The 27,015-nt window shown below is 45.1% G+C and overlaps 2 protein-coding genes and 1 long non-coding RNA gene across 5 annotated transcripts in view; 1 reads left to right on the forward strand and 2 right to left on the reverse strand.

Annotated features, from left to right (window-relative positions):
- The window catches only part of SMC5 (structural maintenance of chromosomes 5), a 79,398-nt gene extending 71,438 nt beyond the window's left edge, over window positions 1-7,960 (forward strand). The window contains exon 25 of the mRNA XM_083701921.1: window positions 6,839-7,960. The gene's annotated coding sequence lies outside the window, so the exon portion shown is untranslated. The remainder of the gene's footprint in view (window positions 1-6,838) is intronic.
- KLF9 (KLF transcription factor 9) lies at window positions 1-26,598 on the reverse strand. Of its 3 annotated transcripts, XR_014555981.1 has the most exons (3): window positions 25,457-26,495; window positions 21,087-23,647; window positions 20,551-20,622 (listed from the first exon to the last, which is right to left on the reverse strand). XR_014555981.1 is itself a non-coding variant. In XM_083702139.1 (2 exons), exons 1-2 carry the CDS (start codon window positions 25,983-25,985, stop codon window positions 4,702-4,704), a joined length of 759 nt encoding a protein of 252 aa, XP_083558265.1. In that variant the 5' UTR covers window positions 25,986-26,598; the 3' UTR covers window positions 1-4,701. The 3 variants fall into 3 exon arrangements, 2 of the variants coding, with proteins under 2 accessions (XP_083558265.1, XP_083558266.1); XM_083702139.1 differs by lacking the exons at window positions 20,551-20,622; window positions 21,087-23,647 and adding an exon at window positions 1-4,931 and having other exon boundaries at window positions 25,457-26,598; XM_083702140.1 differs by lacking the exon at window positions 20,551-20,622 and having other exon boundaries at window positions 20,630-23,647.
- Window positions 14,985-19,527, reverse strand: LOC310826823. Its single transcript, XR_014555994.1, has 3 exons — window positions 19,027-19,527; window positions 15,629-15,705; window positions 14,985-15,537 (listed from the first exon to the last, which is right to left on the reverse strand). It is a non-coding gene; the product is annotated as an uncharacterized lncRNA (long non-coding RNA).
- Window positions 26,599-27,015: the final 417 nt, after the last annotated feature.

Consider the following 27,015-nt stretch of genomic DNA (forward strand, 5'->3'; position numbering starts at 1 on the left):
TTTGTTTTTATTTATTTTATTTTTTATTATTGGACAATTTATATATACATATGTACAAAAAACACCTATGACTACTTTTTTTCTTTTTTACAATTTCATGTGATTTACAAAAACAGGACAGGAAAATAACTTAGAAAGGATACGAATACTGTACAAAAATAAAATGGATTAAACTTGTAAAGGTTGGTATTTTACAGTGTTACAGATTGTTAATCTGTAGTAAAACAGCATTTGAAGAGTATGTCCGGTTTGGTGCATACTGGGCTAAGTCCATCAGCAAACAGAAAAGAGACCTGTATATAAGTCATCAAAATTGTTCACAAAAGATGTTGTATAGCTATAGTTTTAAAGCCATGGCTTCTCTAGAATGGTCTTTCTGAAGTGAGGAGAGGAGCCATCTTCACGTCAGCACTCCTAAGAATTTCCAGAGTAACGTGGCAAATGATGTTCCCAGAAAACTTGATCTTTTGTTCTTCTCAACAGCTGCAAAAGTCTCTTCCTAAACTCCCTTTTGTTAAGAACCAATAATAACTGATTTTACTGCATTGTCAAGTTTGACCATGAAATTTACTGCTTGCTTTTACACCGAGAGAGACAAACTTTTCCTATTTTTCATTTAATTTTGTTAGTGGTTAATAAACTTTGGGTAGCTTCTGAGGTTACTTTTGGAAGACTCCTAAGAAGCAAGACTTGCACCCCAATGTGAAGCATATTCAGTTGGAATCAAGTCCTGTGGATTTCAGTGAAACTCACTTTCAAGTGTGTTGAGAACCACAGCTGAAGAAGCAGGCCTCTGCTTCCCAGAGTAGACTCTGAGGCTTGCCATGTGTGTGCCTTTTCTGGGGCATGAGTAGGTTCAATTACCTTTCTCACAAACCTTTCTCATGCATATTTGCGTCTACATACACTTGTCAGCAATCACAGGACCAGAAACTCTTATTACTGCTGCTCTGCAGCAAGTGGGAGAAGGAATAATTTGCAAGGAAGAAACAGGACAGCATGTCCCTAATCCTGCCGACTGATTTCCCCTCTAAGCCACCCCACCCAAGTTTCCCCCATGTGGCTTGGGGAGGAAAGAAAGTGGTATGGGAGTTAAAGAGAAATCCTTGCAAATTATCTTTTTCTCTTGAATCATGGCAAAGAAGCAGAATCCTCAACTCTAAAACATGTGGCTCCACCCTTTTAAGACCTTCTCATGCACACCCATATCTGCTCAAAGTAACACAGGAAGCATTCCCACGTCCATCTGTGGCCCAAGGACCGGTACAAATTATGGCCCTGCTTGATGTGGGGGTGGCAACTGCTCCCCCTCAGTGCAGCCACGATGGCTCTTTGTGGTGACTGGGTTGTCTGTTACCAAAAACTGAAATGTTGCTTGTTGCTGCTCAACACACTTCAGTGCAGATGCTGTGGTGACAAAACCCTTCATCTGCAAGTCAGACAACCAACCCACCACAAACTGGTGGCCACACTGACAGCTGCCACCAATAAGCAGCGTGGTCATGCATACGTCACTGCAGTGACAATGAAGGGCTTCACAATTTTTAAAAATATAGATGGAAGATCTATTAAGAGAACAAACCTAAATTTAAGATTATACATTCCATGGTAGGCTTAGCACCCAAGAATGTTTTTTTTAAAGAAAGAACATAATTCACATGTTGGTTTTGTTTTAAAACAATTATGCCTAAAAGCTGTGCGAAATTACATTTTAGGGCACAGCAGATGCATCATTAGAACCTGCTTGGCTGATGTGGTTAAGGCAATGCCATTTCTGTAACCTACACATAGGAGCAATGTGGTGAGCACACTGGGAGGAATTCAGCACAGAGCTAAGCTTCATCTGCACAAGCCTATCTGCCTCTTGCACCTGCCTGCCAGCTTCTCGGGGGGCTCCCCTGAACCAATGCAGGGCCCACAGGGGGAGCAGAGGGGAGCAGGGAAGTCCTGGGGTAGACTTCTGCTGGCAGGACTACTTAGCTGAATGCAGGCCAATGCTCAGCCACCATAGACTTGCCAACTCAAGGGTTCAGACTATAATCTTCCTGGTGGGCTATGTAGTGTGAGATCAAGGAAATGAACCCACACCCGTCAGAAAAAGAGGCAAGTGCCCTAATCACTCTGCAGCCACACGACAGATTCTCATGTGCCTAAGCGACCTGATCATTTGTCAAGGAGGGGATGTTCATGTGCCTGTAGCTTTACAGTCAAGGTGAAATAACAGCATTCAGCATCCAGGCTCTATTTCGCTAATACTGCATTTGTCCTACCTCAGAGCAACAGTCGACAGTTCTAGTGACTGTTGAAGGAGTAGGACTAACTGAGAGCAGAGGCTCTTGAGAACTGGTCTTGGATAGAAGGGGAGGTTGGCTGGAATAATCCCATGTTGTGAGTGGCTGGCCTAGCGCATGATCCTCACCCCCATCAAACAAGGCAGCATTAACAGTACTGGAAAAGCAGAATACTTTTTACACTAGAGCGATAGAAATAGCCAGGCTACCTGTTTTTATAAGGAAGAACAAACATCCCTATGATTTATTTTGGACACCAGAAATTAATTTTGGTTTATCGTAAAATAAAACGTTTCAAAAAGCTGAAACGGAGGTAGAAAGTGTGCTTGGTTTCCTGACATGTCTTCACTGAAGAAAAACTCATCCCTTTTTGCTTTTGAAATCCCATAGATTGTTCAAGTGCCCCTAACACCTTTACTTAGAAGCCATTCACTTCGCATAGACAAGAGGTTTTTTTTATTTTATAATGAACCACACAGGTTAAAAATGCTAGATGCATACTGAGTTCTAAGTGCTGGAAGCCACGGACGATTGTAGAATACTCTACTCTCTGAGATGTTTGTTTATTTTTATTTTTTTCTAGGAAGCTAGCTTTTTATCAGGTGAAACAAGAAGATTCTGCCATTGCAGGTGTACTTTACAAGTGTTGTATGTACAGATTCTTTACAAAGATGGGGCAAATTGATCCCAGTATAATTCCACTGGCTGCAGGGTGATTATGTCAGGGATGAATCTGGCCCTAGATAGGACAGTTGCACCTCTCTCTCCTTGCGAAGGAGGAGTAAAGAACATAGAACCAGTAGAATGTTTCTGGGAGCGGGGAAAGTCTGTAAACATAATTCTCCACCATTACAAGAGATGGGGGAGGGAAAGTTCATGCTTTAACATTGAGGAAGATGGCGGCTTGGCTAGATGCAAGGGGTTCTCTTCTCCCAAGGACGCTTTCACTCCTGTTCTCAAAGAGCAAGCCTTAGCATTAACGGACGTAGTATTGCCATTATCATTCAATGCATCAAGCCTAACACACAGGGTAAGATCACAAGGTACATAGTGGCAGAGTTCATGTCCTAAGAAATATTTTGACATACCCCCTGTGTGGTAGGTTCAATTACCTCGTTGTTGTTGGTTTGTTTGTTTTCTTCTCATATTCTGTACAACAGCTGCAATTTATGAAAAGGTAGAAGTCTCTTGGAAAGTGGTTTTAAAAAACCCAACGAGTCTTCATTGTCTTGTCTCTGTTAGCATAGAGAATGTTGTGTAAGGAGAGGGAGAAAGTTTTGTTCCCTCCAGAAATGCACACAGTTCCCACTGGCTGACAGGAATCTGGCAACTGGATGAAGAGAATGCACCTTTCAGAGAGAGAGACATAAGGAAAAAACCTTTACAAAAGTGGTAGCTTATAAGGATGGTAGCTGCTGCTTATGCATCCATTCCAATGAAACGCAGCAGAATAAAGCACTGTTAGTGGTATTTATAGAGTACAGTACGGTACATCGTTTTCAGATGAAAGTCAGCTAGAAGTGGGGGCACTGCTGTTGGTCTCATACCTCTCCCACATTCTCTACAATGACTTTTTCACAAATATACCCAAATGGCAAATGAAGAGCAGAGCCACAGAAACACATGATACAAGCTTATATCTTGTTTTCCTTTTTGCTTAGTCATTGGTTTGTATGCATGATTTCACTCAAAAAAAGAGCAACATATAATCAAAAGTGTAGCTCATTTTTTTTAAAAAAAACAACAACCTGGATATACAGAACAGTTCTTCAGTATAAATTTCACCTCCTTGTTTGTACATCAATCAGCTAATAAGAGCAACAGATGTAATGGTTTTTTTCTTAACAGTCTTGAACAGGATGGACCATTGAGAGAGACACACACAGAGAGAAGTGAATCTTCTTCTAAAACATGTGCTATGGAGTTGGGTTTCTGTTCTGTTTCCTTTACTTGAGAAATACTTAAGTGAGCTGGAAAGTGGTTGTACTAAACTTTTTTTGTCGTTTTTGTTTTCATTTAAATACAAGCAGCATTACATTAGTCAACAAAACATGCCCATGACACAGCAATCACAAAGAGCTTGGAATCACTACTGTGGTGTCACAGGTCAAACCACCAGTCAGACATATATACACCAGTGTCAATTATTTAAACTACAAAAAGAAAAGTTGCATTATTTCTGCTGATCCCCCCTCCCCAATGCCCACCCAGCAGTGACTGATTTAAGACTGTTGTTGGTAGCATAGCAGGGTGGAGAGGATGAAAATGTTAATCTTCCGGCTACATGTGCTTTAAAAATGCAAGTAGGGGAATATTTCTGTACACTGGCAGATGTATTTGTGCTGATCAGTTATGCCTTTCTCGACAATGGTTGTCTCCCCCCCCCCCCACCCCCATTGTAGTCTGTTATTCAAAAGGAGGCAGAGCTGGCCTTTTTAGATCGCTTGATCATGCTGGGGTGGAACTCAGTGTGGCGACGCGCATGCTTTGTCAGGTGGTCGCTCCTCATGAACCGCTTCTCACAGAGCGGGCATCGGAACTGCTTCTCCCCAGTGTGGGTTCGGTAGTGTCGCGTCAACTCATCAGAGCGGGAGAACTTTTTAAGGCAATCGGGCCATGTGCAAGGGAACGGTCGCTCACCTGTGGGAAGGGAAAGAAGAAACAAAGCAGTTAAAGGAAGCAAATTATGATAACTAAGGCTGGTTGTTTAAATCCTAGCATTTGATTCCTTCGAAGAAGTGCAGGGAACCTTTGGCTCTTGCCCAAGATGTTGCTCAGCTACAACTCCCATTCGCCCCAGCAAGCATGGCCAGCAGCTAAGGATGCTGGGAGCTGTAGTTCAGTAACACCTGCAGGGTCAAAGGTTCCCCCACACTGGCTTAGAAGGTCATCCAATATATTCAAGTATTTCAGCACAAGTAATACTTTGAGGATGCTCCATTAAGGTAAGTAGGTGCTGTGAACAAAATAAGTTCGGTATCTCACAAATTATTGCACTATCACCGCAAAAAGTGTAGCAGGAATCAAAAGCCTGAACTGCAATAAACCCCAACAATGGCACCTCCAGTTAAAATACTCCTGAGAGACATGGCCAAGAGGCCAGACAGCCCTATTCTGCACTGAGTTCCAAATTGTCATGCCAAGAGATGTATCCCACTCTCTCACTATCTTAAGCTGCTGAGCAGCTACTTGTATCAGATATTAAAATATGACCTCTACCACAGGGCCACAGCTTCTCTCATCCACACTCAGATCCATAGCATTTCATTTCCAACACAGTACTAAGAGATACCCAAAGTGATTATCTCGTACTTCAACTGGGCAACGCTATCCTATACAGGTCGGTGGGAGATCCCACAGTGGAGGAGCCATCACATCCTAAGCTCTGCCAGGCTCAGGGTTGGTGTAGTTTTATGACCATGGGGTGGTGGTGGTAGGGAGAACAGAAGGGCTTTACGACTAGCTCCAGAGCTTCCTCAACGCACCCTCAACATGCCCCTTTTCACCTCCCATGCTGCCAGAGCGCTGGTGGCAGTGGAGAAGACTTCTGCCTCTGCTGACAGGAAGGAAATTCCAGGGCAGCCAGCCTTCCCCAGGAGCTTAGGATTGCTGTCTTAACCTGCAAATTTTCGGCAGTTCTATGTCAGTAGGGCATGATGACCAAGGATCTTACTGTGACCTAATTACATTAAGAGGCAGGAAGCCAGCAAGCCATGCCTAAAAATGGTACTCCAACTCTTTGTCATCCTTCACAGCAATTTCAATTTGGAAACCACGTATGAGAAACAAAGAAACACCTTGCAATTTTTAAAATAATAAGCAAACAACTTATCCTTCCTTATTAATGTTTTTCAGTTTGTGTTTTGGTTGGGTCTGGAGGCATTTGCTTCCTTCCCTCGCTCCCACGCCCTGTATTATTAAAAATAAAGGCAAGTATGAGTCAACTTTGGTCAGACACACCAAATGCAGACACTGTTAGGTCTTCAAAGAAAACATGAACAAACTGAGTCCATGATAACTCCTCCAAGAAGAGCAATCCATCCACATTATGGCTTGTCCTCTATGCTTGCTCCTGCAAAAGCCCTTGCTGGACAGCTTCTGCCCAGTCTCTGACATCTCCTTTGGGGACAAGGGAAGGGGCTCAGGAGTGCAGTGGCAGCTCCGCTTCAGGCTCTCTGGAGGAAGCAGATGCTCTGGACTCATTCCCGTCAGGGTTCATGCCCTGCTCCTCCTTCAAGGAGAGGGCAATCCAACTGTTGCTGTTGGATCTCTCGGGGACTTTGGGTGCCATGGCCACCTCCATGGCTTGGGAGTTGGAGCCACTGTGCTCCTACCTGCATGGCTGGTTCCAGAGAATAGCCCTGGGGAACTACATGTCTACATTTGGGCAGCTGGGGAGCAGGTGCTGCAAGGCATAACTCCATCCCCCACACTATGGGGGTGCTGCAAGGCACACAATGAAGCCTCTGGGAGATCCCTTCAGGAGGTTTGGGACACAGTGACATTGGTATGCTGATGACACACAGTTTTTCTATTAAATCCAATAGGCATAAGCTGACTCAGTGACTGGATGCAGCGATGGAGAGGATGAAGGTCAGCAGACTGGAGCTGAATTCTGCTTAGACAGAGACCCTTTGCGTAAGTGGTTCAGAAGCCTGAGAACTGAGGAGTCTGCTTTTTCTGGGAGGTGTTGCCCTCCCCCTGAAAGGACAGGTATCCTGCTTTGGGGAGCTCTTGGAACCATATTTGCCCATGGAGGCCCAGGCAGCTTCTGTGCTGAAGCCCTTTGTCTTGTGCACCAGCTGCACCCTTTTCTGGCCGCTGGGACACGTGTTGGATTACTGCCTCTGGATTACTGCAGTGGACACTAGGTGGGGCTTCTCTTGCAGCCCAAGTGACAAGTGACACTTCTTATCAGGCACATGCCACGCAACTGGGGCAGTTTTAAGGTTCTGCTGCTGACATGCAAAGCCCTAAATAACTCTGGCCCAGTTACATGAAAATCCCTCTTCCCCTCCACTGCTCAGTAAGAACACTGCATTCAGCTAATGGAAGCCAGTTAGTTTTGCCGCCGCCTGAAGAAGAAGAAGAAGAGTTTGGATTTGATATCCCGCTTTATCACTACCCGAAGGAGTCTCAAAGAAGAAGAAGAAGAGTTTGGATTTGATATCCCGCCTTTCACTCCCCTTCAGGAGTCTCAAAGCGGCTGACATTCTCCTTTCCCTTCCTCCCCCACAACAAACCCTCTGTGAGGTGAGTGGGGCTGAGAGACTTCAAAGAAGTGTGACTAGCCCAAGGTCACCCAGCAGCTGCAGGTGGAGGAGCGGGGAAGTGAACCCCGTTCACCAGATTATGAGTCCACTGCTCTTCACCACTACACCACACTGGCTCACACTGAGGCTTCTCAGCTTGTGGTAATGCCAAGATGGGCTTTTCCACTGGTGGCCCCCCATATTGTGGGATGCCCTCAATCATTAGGGTGACCATTCTGGTGGCTCCTGAAAACAGACCTGCTCCAGCAATCATTCCCAAGAACTTCTGATCTCACTGTTTCAAGTGTGCTTTCACTGTTTCAATTGTCGTACTTTTTCACTTGCCTGGGTGTTGTACATTTTAATTAAGGATGTTTTAATGTCTTGCTGAAATCCTTAAAGTGTGTTTTAATTATGTGTGGATCTTATGATTGATTTTATAGTTGTAAAGCACTTAGAAGTCGTTCTGGCATGTAAGTGGTATACTGTATAAAAAATAGTAACAATTAATTATATATAGGAGGACAATCCAGGATTGGATGCAAAGTTTTTCCTGTCCCAGGAACCTTTGTGTCTATATATCCAGCCCTGGAAAAAATATTAAGCTAAAAGCTTGAGAACAGGAGACCTAAAAAAGCTGCTCACCTGGTGTGGACAAAATAATAACCATAATGTCAGAACACACATAGATTTCAGTAGCATTGTTATCACCATGACACAATTTCTCACATCCCATACCGGAGCATCTTCAACATTTCAAAATTCTGTACATATTAAGAATATTGTGAGACGCACTTCTCAGATTCAAAGATGTGAAACCAGCCAAATAATATAGCTGATAGAATGCTCCAACACTGTACTCCAGTGTAGTACATGAAACTTGATCCAAATAGACAGGCCTATTAATTAAATAATTAATTAAAGTATATACCACTTAATGCCAAAATAGGTGTCCAAGTGGTTCACAAAGTATAAAAACCAGCTACACTTATATTAAAATAATAAAAATTCTTCATTAAAATACACAATAAAGCCATCCCTTTAAAACAATACAGCAATTATTCAGCGATTTCTATGGAACTTAAGTGTGCATAGCTGGGCACTGATATGTGGCTGAGCCACACTGAGCCAGTGTGGTGTAGTGGTTAAGAGTGGTGGACTCATAATCTGGTGAACTGGGTTTGCGTCTCTGCTCCTCCACCTGCAGCTGCTGGGTGACCTTGGGCCAGTCACCCTTCTCTGAAGTCTCTCAGCCCCACTCACCTCACAGAGTGTTTGTTGTGGGGAAGGAAGGGAAAGGAGAATGTCAGCCGCTTTGAGACTCCTGAAGGGGAGTGAAAGGCGGGATATCAAATCCAAACTCTTCTTCTTCTTCTTCTGATGGAAGGAAACATCTATTGTAGTTCTCAGACTGCAATGCTCTGCACACCTCCCCACTGAGACTTCCTTTGGAGCAAATATGCACAGGATTTCTAAGTTAAATATGCTAAAGGGGGGATTATAGATGTATCCCAGAAAGATGGCCCTCAAAACTGTGCTTGGGACACTGCGATAGTTAGCTGACCCTCACATATGTGGCAGCTACCAAGAAAGTCAAACTTATAAATCCTTCCATGCTCTATTGACTTGTTTTGTTTGGAGCACTCACCCAAATAGTGAGATATTTTCCTCAATCACTGCCAAAAATGAATGGGTTTTGTTGTTAAACACAGAAGTGGAATGGAATGTTGGTCAGAATATCATTTACTGTAAGGTCTTCCGAACATTCCACTTGGATGGGTGCCATGCAGTGCCAGCCAAAGATTGCGAACAAGGAGAGCTTAGTTTTCTATGAATCATCTCTACAAACTTGTGCTGATTTTCTTCCCAGCATCTCTTTCATGTGCACCAGCTGCTTGTAAGATGTAGAAGTGATTAATTATTTCTGTATTTATGAGCTGGTTGACTGTTCCTCACTTGGCATCTTAATAAAGTCAACCATAGCTGTGAGGAATGAGACTAAAAAGGATTCCATATCCCAACTAAATAGAGAAAAATAAATCTGCTCTATCTATTGCCCTGGAGGATTTGATTAAGTAAACTGAACTGCCCCCTCCCCCTCCCCACCAATCACCTTTGACACATCAACAAGGACAGATGTGATTGAGGGTGTCAAAGCACATAACTAATGACAAATGCTACCCAAACCATTTACGGGAAGCAAACAACCACTAGGAATAGCTTTTACTCCTACAGACTGTTCTCAGAGACACTAACATTAACATTATGAATCTGTGATGATATAACCTTCCAGATATCCATATCCACTCGCTACTTCCAATCTCAACATTTAACAAGATCTCAAAATAACATTTTAGCCTCTCAGTGGGTAGCAAGCTGAACCTGTACAAAGAGAGTGCTCCTACTTAGGCCTGAACTGTCCAGATTCTGTGGCAAAGCAAGATACTGATTTGTATCAGGAAACTTCATATTCTGCTCTCAGTATAAGTTATGCAAATCAGACTACATACATATGCACATTTGCTTATTTTTCTGAACAAATGAACACATGTAGAAGTTAGGCAAGAAGTTGTTGATTTTTAAGGGCAGAGAAAACTTGCAGAGGGCAAAAGAGTTGTTTACAGTTACCTGTGCCGTTTCAGAGCTGCGTTGGCACAGCAATGTACACTCGGAGCTTCAGCACATGTGGACTTTCCAATTAAATTCAACGGCATGAGGAGATCTGCACATATAGGGGTTTGTGCACAGAGCCACACCTTCTTCCCTGTCAAGCTGAGTGTGTGCATCACGGTGTCCCTGTATCCACAAAGGATCACTGAATTCAGACGACGGCATATTCTCAAATACAACTCTAGAATCCCATGGGCTGGAAACTTGTTTTCCAAAAGCAAAGCAAAACCAAACCACAAAATGCAAACTGTGACTATTAGGAATCCAGGAGCTGCCTCAGACATCATGCTGTAGCCTAACTGAAATCCCAGACTTGCCAGTCATGCCAATATAAGCAGATTGTGTGAGAGAAAAAGCATCACTAGGTATAAATGAAGTAGCAAACAGATTCTTAACAATAACAGCAAAGGGCAGGTTGTTATCCAACTCTGAAAGTCCTATCGAGTCCCAGGAGAAATGCAATGGGGATTGGTGGATGTTTCATTGAACTCCAACATGAAACCCCCTAAATATATTGTATTTATGAGTGAAAATGGTTTTAAAGCTGAAGGATGACAATAGCAGCTTTGAGCCCACATGCTCAGAGAGGTGATAAACCGAAGAAGCAAAATGAGAGGCACTGTTACTGAGAAGCTTGGTTCAGCGGGAATTGTGGATTCCCCACCCCCCACCCCAGACTCCCTGCGTCATCAGGCTTTGCCCCGAGTGATGAGCATTGTGGTGGACACAGAACACGCCTCTTGGGTGAGTCAGCAAGAATCCCAGCACATGATGGTCACAAGCAGGAAGCTGCACATTCCCCCAATTCAATCCTGTGCCACATCTAATGCAACAAATAACTGGCTGAATTGTGGGTATCTCCCACTGAGAGTAAATACTCTCATCCAAATTAAATTAAGTGTGTTCTGAGAAGTCCATGTCCATCCCCTTTCAGCAAGGGTTAACATTACAGGAAACCTTCATGCCTTTTCAGTAAAGACCATGGTATCTTGCTAAAAATGGATTAAGAAAACACACCTTTGTGGCTGGGCTTCCACCCTGTGGCATGGCAGTTAATGAACTCAGGATGTCCCAGGAACACGCCACTGGTATCTATTGATGTGAAATATCACTTAGGTACAAGCCTGGAGCCTTTGTGAAAAAAGCCCCCCTACCCAAACATACAATCAGGGTGAGGCAGTCAGGTCTGGTTTTCTCCACATAAATGGGTGCACAAGGCACGCCCCCCTCCTCCTTGAAGTTACCAGTCCTTGCGCACAAGCTGTTCCAAGCGTCTCCACATCTCAGTCTTTCTGCTGCTTTGCAGGGGCTGCGCAGACTCTTCTTTCCAAGCTGCACTGGGCCCCAGGATGAGCCTCAGGAGCAGGGCTCCTTCCTTCCCTGACCTAGGCTTCAGCTGGACTCCCCTTCCCTCGCTCTCCCCTCATTTCCCGGCTTCCAAGCCACATTTATTGTTTTCTTTCGGGACTAGACAGGAACCCTCTGTGGAGAGAGGTACCAGCCAGTGCCTTTCTATTTCTGAACCAATTTAGTCGGGTTCAGAGATTCAAAACAAAGTCATACTTTGGTGCAAGGGCTGCATTGCTGGCCCCTCACCACTGCCTGGAGACAGATTCATTTCTACAAAGTGTGAGCAAAATAACATTGGAGAAGGATTCTGTGTGCTTTTGCCCCCTTTTGTGATGGAGCCCCCACCTGTTACAGCTAGAAGGCCTAAAACTTGAATCATCACCCTATTTTTGTTTTCCTTACCCAACCACTGCATCTCAACTTTCCTGTTTTTCTCTGTCTGTTAGTTTCCCAATTTTTCTCTAATCTGGCTCTAGATTGCATTACATTACACATTGGAAATAACACTTTGAAAGTTATATTTCCCCAAAGCAAAGCTGGATCTTTCAGACTTCACCTCATTGTTCACTTTAGGCCACTTTTCCTCTTTAGTCTCTGCCATCTATCTCCACAACTGCAGTTAAGAATGTGGGAGCGCCTGCCTGGGAATGCTTCATTAACCCTTCCCACCCACCCCCCTGTGTTTCTGGAGTGGCCACAAAGCAGCTTTTGCTGCTCAATGGGCATGCTATCACCCTTCAGCTTTTATTAATTTAGAAATAAATATCACAGTTGCAGCAATGGTGCTGACTCACTGGTGCAAACTCACTAATATTGATCCATGCTAAAGAGAAATATAGTTAGGCGTGTCCATGCAAATATGTACTGGCAGGCTAGGAGACCTGGTAAAAGACAAAAAACAACAACATTAATAATAGCTATGGAAGGATCTAAACTTCATTCCCCATGAGGCATCTCTGAGGGCTTAGAAATAGGAGAATGATTGTCTAATCATTGGGCGGGATTCAACACATGAGTCCCATCAGCAGGAGCCCTGTGCAAGGGCCCCCACTTACTTGTGCAATGGGGCTTCCCCCCTCCTTTCCCTGCAATTGGATTGGGGGGCAGAGCACCCCCAGAACAGTGTGCAGGCAAAAAGGAGGGGTTGCTCCATTTGGAAAGTTAAAACGCTTGCCTAGACAGAACGATCACCTGCATGTGATGTTGAATTCCTCCCATTATTTCATAATGGTAGTATTATAAAAGATGAGAACACTGGGAAACACTGGCCTGCAAGTGCTCCAGTTGGAGAACAGCCTTTTCCAAAGGTGTCATGGGCTTTGATGACACTCAAACTCAGGACGCAAGGGAGAAACATGCTAAGAGAAAGGCACGCTTGGCAAATCCACACCGTGATCAACTCCTGCCTGGGAACCAATGTCCCCACTGTGGAAAGACATGTGGGTCCAGAATTGGCCTCCACAGTCACTTACGGATTCACTGTTAAAACCATGTTTATGGACGACAATCTTAATCTTACTCAGCTACGAGTGATCGCTGAAGAAGAAGAAGATTATAAAAGATGAACTGGTAGCTTCAGAAGCAGCTAACAAATCAAGGAGTAAACTAAGGCATCTCATTATGTGGCCAGACAACTATTATAGGCAGAAGCATGTTTTTTTTTTTTTAAAGTGTTCTCAAACAGCATCATAATGTGGTCGCCTGGGTATACCTCAGAACATTTCTGCTATCCAAGTCCTCTCTTCTGCTGACCTAACCAAGGCAAAGTATTGAGAGGCATATTGTGGAGCCGTATCCACACTTGGGCCCAACCTGGGAGTCAAACAGATGAAGCAAAACATAGTGACAGCTTGCACGGATCTGGAACGCCATTTGTATTACTGAGAGAGCATTGACTGAGCAGGCCACTCAGACAAGCTCCAATGGAGATCCAATACCCTGTTTCAGCACAACATGTTCAGAAACCAGATTCTGAGCATTTCATTTGTCACCACTAGGACCACTTACAAAACACTCCACCCGCCTACAAAATGACAGCACAATCCTCTCTATATGTGCCTACTCAGAAGTAAGTCCACTGAGTCAAGTCTGGATAACTTCCAGCTCAGTGGGTGCAGGATTGCAGCCACTTTCCACTAACTGCTGCATGGGGGGGAAATAGCCACCAGTGTATTTTAAGCTCTTCTTCCCTGAGAGTCAACAATCAAAATGCCTCCCAAATACCATTTATTTTAATTTCAATTTATTTAAGACATTTATATACCACATTTCTTAACAGTATACATCATATAAAAACATTCCACAGAAAATGGAACAATAAAACAACAGAAAATATCATAAAACCAAACACTACCTGAGTCATATGCCCAAAGTCCAGAAGGAAGGTCCCTGTCTAATCTCATCTGGGAGGGAGTTCTACTGAATGAACAGAAGGCAGCACATGGTTTCTGGTCACTTTCAAAGGAAAATAACAAGGACTGGGCACACAATGCCCTCAGGCAGATGTCCTTTGAATTCTGGGCACTCAACTTTCTATGGACAACTCCAAGACTAAATTTTGCTAGACAGAATGGTGTGTGCAACAAGCCCTCTGCTAGAATAAGTAAGCCCGCATTATGCTGTGCTCGAGAGAAGAGTCCTGACAACCTGAATCCAAGAATGAAGCACAATATTATTTTAAAGAAAGAATGGCAGACTTTTCTCGTAATGAAAGACGTCTGTGTCAGGTTTACCCTGACTCCTGCTTATGCAGACAGGTGAAATAACACATACCTTGGGTGGGGGCAGGGCAGAGAACCAAGGTGAGCAATGGGCTGGAAATCGTCAAGGGCTCAGGGCATTCGCTCTGTCAGAATGTACACGGGCAACAGAAAGACTCTCCATAACCCACATGTATTAACCAAACTCCACCGCCAGGAAAATACTATGATCCAAGTTCCGACTCTGTTGTGGTGCTTATAAAATGGGTCTTCACAACTGCTTTCATAGACAGCAGCTAACGGAAAATGGATGTGAGCTGTGGGGATTTTCTGTACTCTTCTTTATGATTAGCAGGATTCTCTGAAGCACAAAGCAAGCAAACTACCCTTCTCTTCCTAAGTCCTCATTGACCTGCTAGCTAGATACTCTAGTAGTGCCATGTGGAAATGTAGTAAACAGAAATATTTCTGCAAATATGAAATAAGCCATTATTAATAAGGACATCTTCATTCTACGGAAATGGTAGGTGGAGAGAATAACATTGCTGAGGTCAGAAACCAGGGTGGGTGGGTGCCTGGTGTTAGTGACCATTTATATATTTAACAATGGTGGTTTTCATGTGAAGTGGCAGAAGGATAATTTCAAAAGACAAATGTATTAGCAATATGAGTTTTGAGATATGATGTAGTAGAGCAGTATCTGTAACAGATTCACAGAGATGACCAGTACCAAAAAAAAATTTATTTAGAAAAATACGATTACATGGGTCAGGTGCAAAAACCAGGTGCTACCATATTTACTTCCTGGGAAGTTCACTCTTTGCTCCTTGAGAAGAAAGGAAAGCCATGAGAAAGCACAAATAGACAGGATGCAGCAGCCCAGTGACCATTCTGTACCTGCGTGAATTTCTAGGGAGGTGGTGAATCCTACATCCACACCAGTGTCAGGAGGTAAAAGTGCATCTGTTTTCATTAGAGTCCTGTGAAACGCCTGCTGCTGACACCTCTTTCAGATACAATGTTGGATAGATTCTGGCAACACATTGCTTTCCTCTAGCTTCTACAAGAAAGCTTATCTAGATGCCTTCATGAATGTAGAAGTCTGCCAAACTTTTCCTGCCACATTCTCTGAAGATTTAAGTGTAGAGTTTTCTATTTCATTCTACTGAACTTGCTCAGGTATTTGGCCATCACAGCCAACCTTTGCTTCTCATTGTGACAAGTGCCCAGGTATTCAGCTTCCCTTCCAAACCGTTTCTGGTATAACAGTGGTTTCTAGGATGAGAAATGGAGGCAGTTAACAGGATTATTAATAGTGCCCACAGAGTAGCAGAAAATCCAATAAAATAAAACAACTTGCATTCACCTTCTTGCACATATCAGCTTGGTAAGTAAGGTGTCAGTTGCTCTGAGAGTTCAGCTTCTGCAGAGGGAAAATGGGTCCTATGTGGAAACAGAAATGGGGAGCGGAAGACAGGGAGCAAGTTAACAACGGTCCTGAATTTTGCCAGGAAACACTGTTGACCAAGAGCTCAAGATGGAGCACAGATGGGGAAACGTGTGGCTCTCCAGATGGTCCTGGACTCCAGCTCTTGCCAGACCCAAGCAACATGGCCGATGGTCAGAGATGCTGGGTACTGGAGCTCAGCGACACCTGGAAAGCTCCATGTTGTCTTAGCCCTGCTCTGGAAGAAAATAAAAAACAGAGCTACAGAGCTCTACATCTATGGATGGAAACCAAACACATCCAGACCCCAGAGTATAATGTTCCCTAGGGGCAGAGCAAGAATCAGCCATACTGTACTCACAAACTTGCAGCGATGGAACACTGCTGTTCCTAAAACTTACAGAGATTATGCCAGTGGCCTGAGGTAAATTACTGCCGAAGAAGGCCAGTTGTTTGTCTTGTATGTACTTTACTATCCTGCAGTTGGCTGGCTGGCCTTGAATCTGCCTACTTGGCAACAGTTTCAGTAGATCAGCTGGAGGGAGGCCTGTAAATTAAAGTGAAGTCCAGACACAGAATCCCTGCAAACAAATGGCTGGCCTGGCAAATGCTATGATGCGTCCACGTGGTTGGAGTATACTACGCAACATTCATTTTATTACAGTAGTGTACTCTAAGGGCACAGAGATAAGGCCAGAAAAGGGGGTTAAGACCAAATCCTCCGGACAGCTGATACTCCTTGCTTCCATACCTTGGCCATTTAAAAAGTGCACCGTGCATAAAGCAGTGCTTTAAACTTATTATGCTGCCAAATAGGCAGTTTTACTTACAAAAAAGTCCAAGAGGTAAATATAGAAGTTACAATCAAACACTGATAGCTAGATCCCCCACATGAGACCTGAAACAAAATGCTGCCCTGCTTCCTCTCCCTTTAATGGGAGAGCGGCTCTTCTCAGGCTCCCAGCAACCAGCCTTGCCCTCGATGGGGCTCCAGCCGGCCAGCTCAGTCCCTTTCCCTCTCTTAGTCCATTTCGCTCAATATTTTATGGCTCCTGGAGGCGACTAAGTCCTCATTGGGCTCTCTTTTTTAAAGGAGGGGGAGGCAGGGAGGAAGGCTGGTCCCTTTTGTGTTTTAAAAAAGGTATTGCCTCTGGCATCTCCCACTTCTTTCTCAGTGGCCTTGCTTTGGCTCAAGTCTTTGCTGCTGGTCTTCAACGACCTGAGAAAGAGTGCCAACTACATTTTAAAATTGTGTTTGGGTGTTTATAATATTTGTTGTTGTTGTTGTTGTTGTTTAGTCATTTAGTTCTGTCCGCCTCTTCGTGACCCCCTGGACCAGAGCACGCCAGGCCCTCCTGTCTTCCACTGCCTCCTGCAGTTTGGTCAAACTCATGCTGGTAGCTTCGAGAACACTGTCCAACCATCTTGTCCTCTGTCGTCCCCTTTCCCAACATCAGGGTCTTTTCCAGGGAGTCTTCTCTTCTCATGAGGTGGCCAAAGTCTTGGAGCCTCAGCTTCACGATCTGTCCTTCCAGTGAGCACTCAGGGCTGATTTCCTTAAGAATGGATAGGTTGGATCTTCTTGCAGTCCATGGGACTCTCAAGAGTCTCCTTCAGCATATAATATTTAACCAGCAGCAAAATTAAGAATTAAAATATTCCTCCAGAATGCTAATAACTTTCTGAACTAAAAGAGGTTTGGGCTCCCCAGCCCATCTTAATTGATAGGAATGATAGCTGGTGACACTGCATAGCCACATAGGTTTGACAGCATAGGGAACAAGCCAATGCCCACCTAAATCCCAAATCCACACCCAAATCCAGAGACCCTAATTTGAATGCCAACCCTGGCTCACTGCTCAGATCCATAGAGAGTGCATGCCTACATTCTGAACATGCTCTCCTCCCTCCTTCGTGGAGTTCCCTCTTCAGAGGTGGCCCAGGGCCATGGGCATAGCCAAGCGGGGGGCATGGGGGCAGCTGCCCCCTGAATAAATAAAATTCAATAAAAATACATAACAAACTGAGGTTCTGCCCCCCTAATAAAAGGCCTGCCCCCCAACAAATATCCTGGCTACACCCATGCACCTTAAGAGCTTCTTTCAAGCTCAAAAAAGAGAGGTGGGTGCATTTCCCTTTGAAATGTGCATCCCTCACACATATATACCCCTTTTGGCACTTGGGGGAATTTAAAGAGCAGTTTCAGGGATAAGGAGGGCACCTGCCACTTGGGAGGGGTGAAGGACCAGATACACATATGGAAGGCAAGTGTATGCTTCTCTATATCCTTGTCCCCAGCTGCAGCCTTAATGTTACGAGTCATTAGGATACGGATTGAAAAGGAAATGAAAACAAAACAAAACATGCATCATAAAGCTTTTACAGACATCTAAGGTGCAATCACATTTGGGATACAGGTTACATTTCTAATTTGCACCACAAAAAGGGCTAAAGCATTTGGAGCTCTTTTATAAAAAAGATGAATTGGAGCATGCATGGTAGACAATTTTTAAAAAGTGACTAGTTTGAAGAAAATACAGAGGACTTTCTCTCCCTTTCATAATACTAGAAAGCCAGGCTCACCCAAAAATTAATGATTTACTGTGAATGTGCAAATTGCTGCTCCCTGCCAATGGGCAGCAACAAACCACAACCCTTGATTTAACATTACAGATGCACCATGGATTGTGGTTTGTTTTGCTCATACAAACCACAATTGGTAAGTCAACGACACACCTTGACTTTGCAAAGTGGCTTGTTTGGAGCAAAAAAAATCACAACCCCCAGTTGGAATATCAAACTAAATCCTGTATCACTGTTTGTTGAAGTGGGAGCAATCTGTGCATTCAAGGTAACTATTTACTATGGCTTACCATGATGTATCACTGATTGGCAATAGGTTCAGGGCAGGAAAGAAAAGAAAAGAAGTATTTCCTGCAACACAACCAACTTATAGAACTCAGAATATAACGTGCTACAACTATTATCTGTGATAGCTAAATGGAACCTCAGTGCTTCAGCAAACAGCTGTGGGTGCGTGTCCTTTGCAACCCTGTGGGTGGGCTCCTCAGGGGCAAACAGAACACCGGGATCCTGCAGATGATTTAGTGTGCTTCCATTTACTGTTGCACATCAGCCTGAGGGAGCTTTTAAACAGATAAAGTGAAAACTAAGAAAGGAAAAACGGAGCTCTTAGAAAGGTTGCATTCACCCCATAAATAAAAGGGGTATAGGAAGAATTAATGAATGTCCCCCACAATCCCCAAACTCAAAAATCCAGTTACCACAAACAATACAAAGAAAACACTCCGAAATACCTTGCATTCCTCTTTGTCTCCCAAGGCCTCTGGAATGTGTGGTGTTCCTGCTTTCTTCCGAGAGTGCGTAGGGTCTTCTGAGCTCCTGTGCTGTCCAAGCACCCGCCCACCAGCTTGCATCACACAAGGCTGTGCAGCTCTTGTCAATCTTAGCCAGAGATGTATCCAAATTGCCCAGAAATGACTGAAGTCTCAGTGGATGGGTGAGAAGTATAGGAATGTGTCCAGATCAGGATTTCTTCCTTGTTCCAGAATGCTGCTGTTATCCCCCAATGTTTGGCACTGGCCATGCTACTCCTTCATTCTTCTTCTGGCATGGATTATCCCAAGGAAATGATTCCTGGCTGGGCAACAGAGTCTGAACACCCAGTTCCAAAGACTCAAGATTAAGAATTCCACTCTCACGGAATCCTGAGGTTTACAAGCATCTGGATACTTCATGGCCAGCTGGCAGCAGATCTGCAAAGCATCGTTTTCCTTCATATATGTGATAAATAGTCAGCTTGTCATCCCTTGGATCTGCTGTTAGTTTCCCCTCGCAGTCTCTTAATTACCACCTAGCAGGTCTTGAGTAAATCCAGCAGAATAGGAGTTAATAGAATTTAATAGAAGAAGATATTCAAAGATTAAAAATTTTGAATACGTGATGGAGGGGAGGAGACACCAGGAAAAGGGTGGAAGGGGAGTCACCAGGTATTTAGTCGTATGTTGAGATTGGTATGAAAGCTGTACAACTGGGGGGGGGGAGGCAGGTGGGATGTGTGCCTTGTGTGTGTGTGTGTGTGTGTGTGTGTATATAAGCTTTTAGATGGTTTACAGCTATTTTAGAAATTATTATTGCGGTTAGTTCATTATGTTAATAGTTTGGTTTCAGGACTGTGCCAAGGAACAGGAACTGCAAGATATGCTTTAAAAGTTGTGTAATGTTTTGATTTGTTAGCTGCATTGAGTTTCTTTTGGTGTTTTTAAATTTGGTGTTTTTGAAAGTTAAAATATAGAGAGGGGTGTTTGTGTGTGTGTATCTGAATATTATCTATATAGATATAAATAAACAAATAATGTGAATATTATACAGTGCTACGGAAAAGTAATGTACTTCATTTTCTAGAAAGCACAAACAAATACAGAACATGCTCTTTTCTGCAAAGGGACAACAGCAATAAATCATTAATGCTGGCATTTTCAGAATGTCCATTTGTGGCAATTATAGTTACCAATTTTGGTGTGAAAGAATGAAGCTTATAAGTAACTCTGACTCTTATTGCTCACTGCTTTCCTCTTCAATATGCATTTTATCCCCCTTAGGATACAATATGTGTGTTTTATACTTGAGATGAAGAAGAAATGAACATAGAAAACAAAGTTTGTGAGTAATAGAAGCTGATCTTGCCATTTAATCAGGCATTATCAATATAGTATTAGAGTCAAATATAATGCATTTCACTATTCACACAGTATTTTCACTAGCATAAGAGTTTTAAAAATAAAAGGATTCTTGCAAAGAGAAATCCTTACTGTCGCGCCAGTCACCTCAAGTAGGCATTGTGTTCACAAGAGCATATCCTCGATCCATCCATTCACACACTGCATTTCTCCCTGTGAGTGAATAATAGGGGAAGGTTGGGACTTCTGATGTGGAAGACACAACTTATTGTGAGAACTTTCTCTCAAACACAGGATAGAAGTTGAAACCACATGTAACTTCCATCTTATCCATGATAACTACAGCACTTTGAATTTAATTACCATCATGGATTTAGACCCAAAGTTCTATTAAAAAGATACCAATGTTTGCTTGTTTTTAGTGTGTATGCTAGAAACGAGAAACTTACATGGAGACCTCAAATGGCACACATATAATCAACGTCCAGAGAGGCAGCTGAGGCTTTCTAGACGCTGCTGGACTGCAACATCCCTGAGCACTACCAGGCTGCCAGAGGCTGAGGATAGCTGCACTGGGGATTGAGTGGCAATGACATCAAAGAGTACCACCAGTAATAATTCAATTATAATTTAAATGATTTAAGGGTTTGCCAAGGTAGTTGTATAAGTTTAAATACCAGTAGAAGGATAGGAAACCATTATCTGTATTGAGATCCAAATGACACGTATTGAACTTCTCAATTACTTGTTATTCCACAGTTTTACCATGAAGTTCATATCCATTGCTAACTTTGCGATTTGGGGCTTTGTTTGTTCCTTTGTTATGTCCCATGCAGCCCTCAAAGCAAGATGTACTTCTGACCCCAGAAGGGAGAAAGAGCCTGTTTGGGAGACAGCTGTGATTATCATGGTTTACAGACCCATAAATGCTTTTTTTTTTACTCTTTCACCTTAACTCACACACTATGACCTTCCACAACTTTCAGAGAGATTTTCAGCATGGTTAGGGTTACACTGATGCAGATCCCCCACAGCAGAGTTAGAAACTCCTAATGGCTCCTTAAACCAAGGTTACAGTCCCCAAACAGAATGTCTAGTTGCCATTTGGGGGCAATATGGCTCTCAAGTCTTATTCTTCAAATGATGGGCTGACTGTGATTGGTTCTCAGTTAAATATCTGGCCAGTTCAGATGACAACCTGAGCTCAGTTAAGAGGAAAAGTCACATTCCACATATATATTGGCCTATTCTGATATTTTTTCTTAATGGCAACTGCTCCTGTTCAGACTGCACAGAAAAAGCATTTTGGCTCCAGAAATTCATTCTGAATGTGCAGATAAAATATAACTGATAGAATTCTACAGGATGGAGTATTAATGTGAGAGAACAGTCCAGATCCAATGATTCCCAGGCACTTGCTGCAAGGTGGTGGAGATGTCAGTTGCCATCCTGGCACCCTGGAATCTTTCCTTGATCGCAGGTGGTTGAGAACCAGGGGCAAAATGTCCACAGTGTCCACAAGGACCATGCAAGTGCCTCCAGGCCCCCCTCCCACTTGGACATGGAGCAGATACACCCTAAATTTGAGGAAGCCCCTTCAACTAGAATAGTATGCCCTGTGCTCTGGTAAGTTGCTCAGTACAGCTGCCCTCATAAACTACGGCACAGACTGCTATGACACCTGTAGTTTTGCACTGTATAATGAATAAAAACTCACTGAAAAAACATTTTACTTGAAAGGGGGATTGAGCAGGATTCTGACACCGTTCTTCAGAATAAAATGTGAGTGCATGCATTAAAAATGTAAGACAATGGAGCAGCCAAGGGTTTACCTGCACCTTCTTTACACAGTGGCTGTGAAAGGCTGCATGGGAAATTGGATTCAATGGCCCAGAAAGCAAGTTCCAATGAAGAAAAGGGCCTATTTAAGTATACATTAAAAGTTGTACGTAATAAAAGCAGAAATGTGCTTTTTTAAAAAAGAGATCCCCAATGTCCAATGGGAGCTAGCCCATGGAGTGGGGGCAGGCAGGCAGGTACCATTGAGGAAATGCCACCATATAGCTACGGAACACACAGTATATGTCATGGGCCTCATGGGGTTTTAATCAGGCAAGGAAGCTTTACACTCAAATGTAGAGTCCAAGTGTTTTGTTTGCTAAGGACACAGACTTAAACCTTTAAACAAGGCTCCTTTGATTTTCTCATTAATACAATGGTATTGTTTCCCCCCCCACACACACACTATAAATAAAAATAATTCAACTTTACACTAGAAAATGTGGGGGATTTACTAGCAAAAGGAATACTTTGTATGGGGTGGGGATATTTAACCACTACAAGCTATTACTAGCTGTAAATAACTCAGTGATACAAATGAATTTCAAAGAGCAAAACAGAGCATAGAGTTTATTATTTCTCATCCAGAACACTTTTCCAGCTAGTAAAAGGCAGAGAACAAAATCCTTGGTGGGAAGTAGAACATAAGTTTGAATGTATGTATGTACATAATGTATGTACGTAAGTGCATGTATGTACACACCTAGCAGGTCAATTAATAACGCAAGTAATTTGCATTCCTAACTTGCAGACCATTGAGCAGATGTCATTATCGGTAGAATATAAACCAGTGGCAGGTAGGGATTGGGGAGAATTTCAATCCAGTACACATTTCAAACCAAATCTATTAAATCCATACTTTGCAAAATAATATGATAACTGAAACATTTTAATTGCCAAAAGCACATAAATCCAATCCAATCCAACTCTGATGTGACTGGTTCAGCATGGGCACCAAAAGCTAGTGGGACACCCTCAGGTGATGGACTTCTGTACATTCACAAATTAACTGGAACTCCTGCTCTACTAAGGAAACTGGCTGGTGTTGCTCTTGCTCTTTTCTTTCCTATGTTCTGCGTTTTAACCACAGGAATCACTGCTGAGTGACACACGACCCTCCTTTTCCTGTCCATCTTCCGTTCTGAACTGCATACGATGCCAGTTCTGTCAGCAGGAAAGCGGCACTGGGACTCCCTCCCCCACAGTAGACAGAACTAGGCCAGAAAGACACTTCAGCGGGAGTTCAGCCAGAATCCACATTCTGCCACTCCCTCCAGGAGAAAGATACTTTAGTACACAGATGTTTGCAGCACTACTGGTCTTGTGTCAGTTCCTAAAACAAAGATCTCTTCCTCTTCCAGTTGGCTTTTAAGGGGGGAAGTTGTGGTGGGAAAATAATCTACAAGAAAAATGCTAATATTGAGCAACATGAGTTTCTCTCTTGCCTCACTCAGTCTCTCCCCTTATCAGGCCAGCTTCAACTTTTAAAAAGCCATGCAGATTGTATGCATCATGCAGTGCTCTCAGCCAAACCTTAAAATCTAAAAAGACAGCTTTTAGAATTTAGAATTAGAATTTAATTGCTCAAACAGACACCTTTTTAGATTACTAGGTTAACATGCTGCAAAACTGCTATATCATCCAACTCAGGGCACAAAATATCCTGTTTTATGGATAATTAGGGTTGTGAATTCAGCATTTACTTCCCTTCTCTCCCAGTCTATAGACACTGCCAAGGCAAGTACCAGTTGAATGTAGGGTACACCCATGTCTAAGACTAAAAATATAGACACCCATTTTCTTAGGACTTGAGTCCAAATGTATAACCACATAACTATGAAAGAGCCATGTTCTGCCACTGCCAGACCACAGAAATACATAGCCCTGTGTGCTATCATACCATTATTAGAAGCTGCCAAGACATGTGCGCACACAAATGGATAACATGTCCTTTGCTGGGAAAAGTGACATTCACCAATCACTTGGTCTTTCACAAAAGCTTTACTTAAACATGCACCTGTGAAGCAATTCATTTTTCTTTTGGCGATGCACATTGAATACTGCAATGAAAAACCAGCTGTGTTCAGTAGCTGAGGGTGTGACCCGTACAGTGGGTTGGGTTCTAAACTGGGAATAAAACAGTAAGCATTCCCCTAGAAGTAGCACTTTACTGAAGACACACTCAACCGCTGATTCTAATACCTAAGACATCAGGCAGTCAAGCAACATGTCTTCATTCAAATGTCTCAAATGAAGATGGCTACTGTATTATTGAGGATTAAATGAAAACTGAAAGTCATCTCAAAAGATAGATGGGAAAGTTTCCAAAGACAGAGACTTCACACTCTTATCCCTTTCTCTGCCCAGTCAATCATACATGAAAATGCAGTGAACATCAGGATCACCCATGAGTCTTTTCACAAGAGTTCAGAAAGGTCTTCATCAATCCACAACAACTGCCAAAACCAGGCCACGCCCAGTGAGTTCTATGGAACCAAGATGTGCCATGGAGGCCCAAGCAAATGCAGCTCTAGAAAATATGCTATTTGAGGAAACAGCTGAGGAGGAATGAAGTTAGCTTGCCATTCTCTATTTTACTTCACTGAAATATAATTCTAGACAACACAATACAAGATCTGCAGTCAGCCCCCTGGACAGATGCCCTGGCAAGAAGCAAAGAGTCATCATGAAATCAGATGCATCCCTTAGAAGCTCTAGCAGTGCATGCCTCTCTGTCTCCCTCTCCCAGCTCTTGCATTCCTTCCATCCTCAAATAAGCATTTTTGGACTAAACAGCTCCTCTACTGGCCTGAGCTTCTCAGTGTACGCACACCTAAGCGAGAGGGGAGGGGGGAACCCGAGGCTCCGGAGCTGACAAGCCCGTGAAAACACCCTCTGCTCTCCCACCCACCCACCCACCGCCTTGACGTGCCGTTTGCAGCGACACCCTGTACCCAAGCGAAGGCAGGCTGCTCTCTCCAGCGCCGCGAAGGCGGAAACGGGCCGGGAAGCCCAGGAGAGCGAAAATCACCGCCGCATCTTTAAGAGGGTTCAAACGAGGACAACCGACATCTTTTCTTTAAAGGCAAAGCAGCGGCGGCGGCGGCGGCGGCGGCAGCGAGAGCAGAGCCCTGCTTGCCTTTACGTAACGGAAGCATTTCTGCAACAGCTTCAGCCCCGACCCCCCCCCGGAACCCCCCCCACTAACCTGTGTGCACTCGGTAGTGGGCTTTCAGGTGGGACGACTTGCCGTAGACCTTGCCACACCCGCTGTAGGGGCACTTGTGTCTCTTTTCGGCGGCCAGCTTCCCTTTGGCGGGCGCCGCGCCGCGCAGCAGCGAGAGCGGGTCGGACCCGCCGCCGGCCTCCTGCCCCTCGGCGGGGCTGTGCGACGGGCTGGAGCCGGACTCGGTGGTCACGTCGCTGTCGGATCCCGCGTCCTCGTCGGGGCTCTCCACGCTGTCGCTGCAGATGGAGGGGGTGGGCAGGGGTCGGTACTTGTTCAGGTCCAACAAGCTTTTGGCAATGGTCACCAAAGTGCAATAATCCTTCCAGGCGTCCCGGGGGTCGTTCATCTCCTTGGTCACGGCGGCGGCGGCGGCGGCCTCGTCCTCCTCTTCCTCGGGCATCTTCAGCAGCTCCGCTTGCCGGGTCACGTCGGGCTGGGCCGCGGAGCGGTTGGAGATGGACACCAGGCACTGGGCAGCCACGAAGTCCATGTACGCCACCGCGGACATCCTGCGGGCGCCGATGGGCCACGCTTCCCCCGGGGAGGGGCGAAGGCGAGCGGGCACTGGGGGGCTGCGATCTCCGGGCGGCTCCGGGCGCTGCCTTCAGGCTGCGGCTCGCGGGGGGAGGCGCTCACGCCGAAGGATCCACTTCCGCGCCTCGACGTTTACATAACCACGACCATCCGTGACCGCCGCCCCCCGGAGAAAGAGGGAGAAGCGCCGCCAGCCCCACCTTTTGACCTGGCCGCCCTCGCGCCCTCGACGCCGGCCAACTCCGGGAGGGAGCGCGGGCTGGGCTGCGATCCTGGCGGCGGCGGCGGCGGAGGCTGCTGCCTCCTCGCCAGAAGAGTGTCACAAGTGGCGATTTCAAGTAATTCAAGTAGCACCGAGGGGTGTTTCCCCGCTCGCTCGCTCGCTCTCGCGCCGCCTCCCGCCCGGAGAGAGAGAGAGAGAGAGAGAGAGAGAGAGAGAGAGAGGCAGCTCCCCGTCAGGCGGCGCCCGGCCGGACCCTCAGCCGCTGCCCGCCTCCCGCCCGCCCGCCGCCGCTGCTCCGCGCTGCTCCGGCCGCCTCTCGCTCGGCGCCCGCTTCGCCCAAGCCCATCCCGCGGCAGCAGCGCCTCCGCCGCCGCCTCCGCCGCCTCCGCCCCGCCCGCAGCACCCGGGCGGCCGCCAGAGCGAGCCCACTCTGTTTACCTTCTCGCGCTGCCACTCAGAAGGCCTTTTGGCAGGGGAGGCGGGACCGCCAGCCCGCGCCGCGGCCAATCCCGGCCTCCGCTCGCCAAGCCGCGTGCTGCTCCCGAGACGCGCACACCCCGCTTAAAAGGGCGACGCGCGCCGCTCTCGCCCGCGCCGGCCTGGGGGGCGGGGCTCTCTCTTTCTCCCCCGGCTCGCCCCCGGCGCCGCGCGGCGCCCGCTTCGGCCCCGTTTCCCTCCCGGGGCAGCTCTCCCCCGTCCTGCCCCGCGCCCTGCGCGAGAGCTCCGAAGTTTGCACTTTCGGCAGAGATGGGGTTAAGTGGCCCACCCCAAGTCCTTCTAG

The sequence above is a fragment of the Podarcis gaigeae genome (genome assembly GCF_964106915.1).
Source record: "Podarcis gaigeae genome assembly, chromosome: 11".
NCBI classification, from domain to species: Eukaryota; Metazoa; Chordata; class Lepidosauria; order Squamata; family Lacertidae; genus Podarcis; species Podarcis gaigeae.

Bases quoted from the DNA above. Each gene is read 5' to 3' on its own strand.
- KLF9 (XM_083702139.1), bottom strand. From the start codon at position 25,985: ATGTCCGCGGTGGCGTACATGGACTTCGTGGCTGCCCAGTGCCTGGTG. The intron at 4,932-25,456 runs GTTAGTGGGGGG...CCCTTCCCACAG, and splicing joins CCACTACCGAGTGCACACAG to GTGAGCGACCGTTCCCTTGC.